Source organism: Octopus bimaculoides, chromosome 15 (assembly GCF_001194135.2).
Source record: "Octopus bimaculoides isolate UCB-OBI-ISO-001 chromosome 15, ASM119413v2, whole genome shotgun sequence".
In the NCBI taxonomy this organism is placed as follows: Eukaryota; Metazoa; Mollusca; class Cephalopoda; order Octopoda; family Octopodidae; genus Octopus; species Octopus bimaculoides.
This window is the reverse complement of record NC_068995.1, coordinates 16,379,372-16,383,473: the sequence shown is the minus strand read 5'-3', so window position 1 is coordinate 16,383,473 and position 4,102 is coordinate 16,379,372. Positions and strand designations below refer to the sequence as shown.

At 37.7% G+C, this 4,102-nt stretch overlaps 1 protein-coding gene across 1 annotated transcript in view; it reads right to left on the bottom strand.

The window, feature by feature from the left end:
- LOC106878966 (conserved oligomeric Golgi complex subunit 1) overlaps positions 1 to 4,102 on the bottom strand; it is a 243,076-nt gene that overhangs the window by 195,995 nt on the left and 42,979 nt on the right. The window contains exon 9 of the mRNA XM_052973195.1: positions 2,957 to 3,067. Coding sequence (XP_052829155.1) covers positions 2,957 to 3,067 — 111 coding nt within the window. The remainder of the gene's footprint in view (positions 1 to 2,956; positions 3,068 to 4,102) is intronic.

Below are 4,102 nucleotides of genomic sequence, written 5' to 3'. Positions count from 1 at the left end.
TACATATACATACACAGCAAGCTTCCATAGAGTTCCATCTAACAACTTCGCTCACAAAGTATTGGTAAGCTTGAAAAAGCTATAGTAGAAGACATTATGCCCAAGGTGCCACAAAGTGAGACTAAACTAGAAACCACATGGTTGTAAAGCAAGCTTCTTAACTACACATACTGGCACCATGAACAGATGAAACCATTTATGCCATGTCACTGCCTTATGCACTTCTCAAAGAATTTGTCTGCTTTCAGTACCATTGCTCAACTAAATCAATCCTGTTCTTTTCATCATTTCATCAACAGCTATTTTATAAATTTGCCTGCTTGTAGCACCATCCTGTACCATTTTACCTTAAACATTACAAGAATTAGCCAATTGCAAACATAAATTATTTTGATCACGTCTACACAGTTTCCGTTAATTAAGACCTCTGACTATTCAACTTTGTGGTTCTAATGTTTAAGAAATTTCTAACAGTACTAAAACTTCAAAAATTCGATATATATTCAGAAAATAAAATTACTCTACTTTGGTGGCACAGGATAGAGTCCATGACTTTTTATTGAACCCACTGAGATGGCTGTGTGGGGTGCATGAAGTCGTCTTTAAATGGGAGATGTGGCTTGAATGCTTACAACAGACTGGACTTAAAGTTACATAACTCACAAAAAGAAACCATCAAACAATCTTTTTACTTGCTTCCTGTCACATTTTCTGCACACAACTAACACTTTTTTGTAGCATTGAGATGTACTCAAACAAAGATGGGGGGGAGTGTAAAAAAAAACGGACAGACAGACAGGTAGAGAGCGGTATCAGAATGCTGCCCTCTCGGAAGTTTAATATCCCAAGTTTGTTTACTCATAAGTGTAACTTGTTAACTCAGAAGCCATTATATTGTATTTAAAAAAAAAGTATTCAAAATATAAGAGAAAAAAAAATATATATATATATATATATATATATATATATATATGTATATAAATATATATTTTTCATTCATAAATTTCAGCTGCTTACACTTGTTATATAACAAATATTGTCTTCTTTAAATGTGTTGTCGTAGGAAGAAAAGAAATATTTTAACTATTCAAAACAGTTTCGATGTAGTTGCAGACAATATGACCAAACTTCAATAATAATGTGTATGGCTTTGTGGTTAAGAAGCTTGCTTGGCAGCAACATGGTTTTGGGTTCAGTCTCACTACAAGGCACCTAGGGGTAATGTCTTAACCCAGAGACAAGCAAGGTTTTGTGAGAGATGGAAATTTTGGAAGCCTGTTATGTGTGTGTGTGCATTTGTGTGTTTGTTCCCCCATCACTTCTTGACAACCAGTGCTGGTTTGTTTCCATCCCTATAACCTACCATGGAGCTTATAATGCTAGCTTTTCATGAGAAAAACAAAAGTTTGGTGTCGCATGGGAGGTGTAGAGGGGTATCAGAAGCCACAGCTTTTGCACATAACATGGAAAGAATTTGAGATCAGATTTTCAAATACTGGTATGAAAAGGAATAAGATAAGAATAAATTAGAATTTGCAAAGAATTATGTAGAAGATAAAGTAGAGATTTATGATAGCTGCAATCAAACTGGAAAATTATTATTTGTTGTTTTAGGAATATGGCCAATTTTTAGTGGGAGCAAGAGGACATATTGGATAAAATATTACAGAGATTTACATTTCTGACTCTAAATCTGCAAGAATGTAGAGAAATGACACTACTATAACAGTTTTATCTTATATCTTTAATTTCTTTTAGTGATTGGACTGTGGCCATGCCGGGGCACAGGGCTTCAGTCAAACAAATTCATGCCATAACTTTTTTTTTTAGTCTAGTACTTATGCCCTCAATCTCTATGCCAGGACACTAAGTTACAGGAATGTAAACAAAGCAACAGTGGTTCTCAAGCAGTGGTGGCAGAATGAACACAGGCACAAAGACACTCTGTCTCTCTGTCTTTCTCTCTCTCTCACACACACACACACACACATATATATATATATATATATATATATGTATGTATATACACTGAGGAGGCGCAATGGCCCAGTGGTAAGGGCAGCGGACTCGCGGTCATAGGATCGCAGTTTCGATTCCCAGACCGGGCGTTGTGAGTGTTTATTGAGCGAAAACACCTAAAGCTCCACGAGGCTCCGGCAGGGGATGGTGGTGAACCCTGCTGTACTCTTTCACCACAACTTTCTGTCACTCTTACTTCCTGTTTCTGTTGTGCCTGTAATTCAGAGGGGCCAGCCTTGTCCCACTGTGTCACGCTGAATATCCCCAAGAACTACGCTAAGGGTACACGTGTCTGTGGAGTGCTCAGCCACTTGCACGTTAATTTCACGAGCAGGCTGTTCCGTTGATTGGATCAACTGGAACCCTCGACGTCGTAAGCGACGGAGTGCCAAAAAAAAAGGTATATACACACACTCATGCTGGTGACATGTAAAAAGTACCCAATGCATGCAATAAAGCAGGTGGTATCTCTGTGCTATCCAGCCATAGAAACCTTGCCAATACAGACAACTGGACCTTGGTGCAACTCACCAGCTTGCCAGTTCCTCCGTCAAACTGTCCAACCATAAAAAAAAGGACATTAAATGATGATGACGGTGATGATGATGACACACACACAACAAGCTTCTTTCGGATTCTGTGTACTAAATTCACTCACAAAGCAATGGTTGACTAAGGGCCACAGTGAGAGATACTTGCCCAAAGTGAACTTGTAACAACGAGGTTGAAAAACAAGCTTCTTAACTACATAGCCATGCCTGCATTTATGGCCAGCCAAACTCATACTCAAACCATGATGACTTTCCTCATAGAATACAGAACATTGGTATTAAGAAAATAACAAATGCAAAAGGAAAAAAGGAAAACAGAAAAGAAGTATGAAGGCCACAAAGAAAATATATTTATTCTAATTAAATGAAACAAAGAAATTACTTACTTTTATTCTGTCAACAAACTGGGGCTGCAAAAATACTGACCAAACAGACATCACCTGGCCGTTGATAAATATCTTCTCACATACCATCTGCCACTTGGGAAAATTTGTTTCCTACGTGAAAATATAAAGTAAACATTACTGACAATATTACAGACAGTACAATCAGAATTACAAATGGAAAACATTCAGTCGGCATTGTGAATATGGCAACCCAACTGTAAGAGAAGTAGCTGCAAATGGAGTTCTGTATGGGCAAGATGTGTATGCCACAAGATACAGATTAGCCAAATACGTCTAGGAAGACAACAATTCTGGATTTAAAAAAAAAAAAAAAATTTGCACAGATGCAGACTTGGTTGTGTGATAAAAAGATTGTTTCCTGACCCCAGTTTGTGATTCAGTACCACTGCACAACAACTTGGGCAAATGTCTTCAACTATGGACTTGGGCTGATCAGAGCTTTGTGAATGGATTTGGTACACTGAAAGATTCCCATCACGTCTGTGTGTATATGGGAGTGCATGTGTGCATGTGCATGCATACGCGTGTGAATCTGTGTGTGTGTGTGAGTGTGTGTGTGTGTGTGTGAGTGTGTGTGTGTGTGTGTGTGTGTGTGTGTGTGTGTGTGCGTGTGCACACCTTCACTTTTCAACAGTGCATCATACTTTTAGATGGATGTCACTGAATAACAGTGTTACTCATTCCCGACATTCTACATAAACATATCTGGCCATGGGGAAATATTAACTGGCTTGAAAACAGGCAAGGGTTGGTGACAGGAAGGGCACCCAGGCATCAATAATCTGCCTCAATATACTGCCTGACCCATGCAAGCACAAAAGATTGACATTAAGTTGTTGATGATGAGCTTGGCCACAGACACATTGTACCTCTTGAAAATCAGTTGCCCAGTTTTTATGTACAATAGTCAGAAATTTCTTACTCTATTATTTATTCATTTTTATCTTTTATTTCTTATTTTTGTCTCAAACATTAGAGTACAGTGTCTGAATACACATACATCCATTCATTCTGGACCTTATACATATAGTGTATATATGTATGTATGTATGTATATATATATATATATATATATAGAGAGAGAGAGAGAGAGAGAGAAATAGATAAATAGATAGATAGATAGAT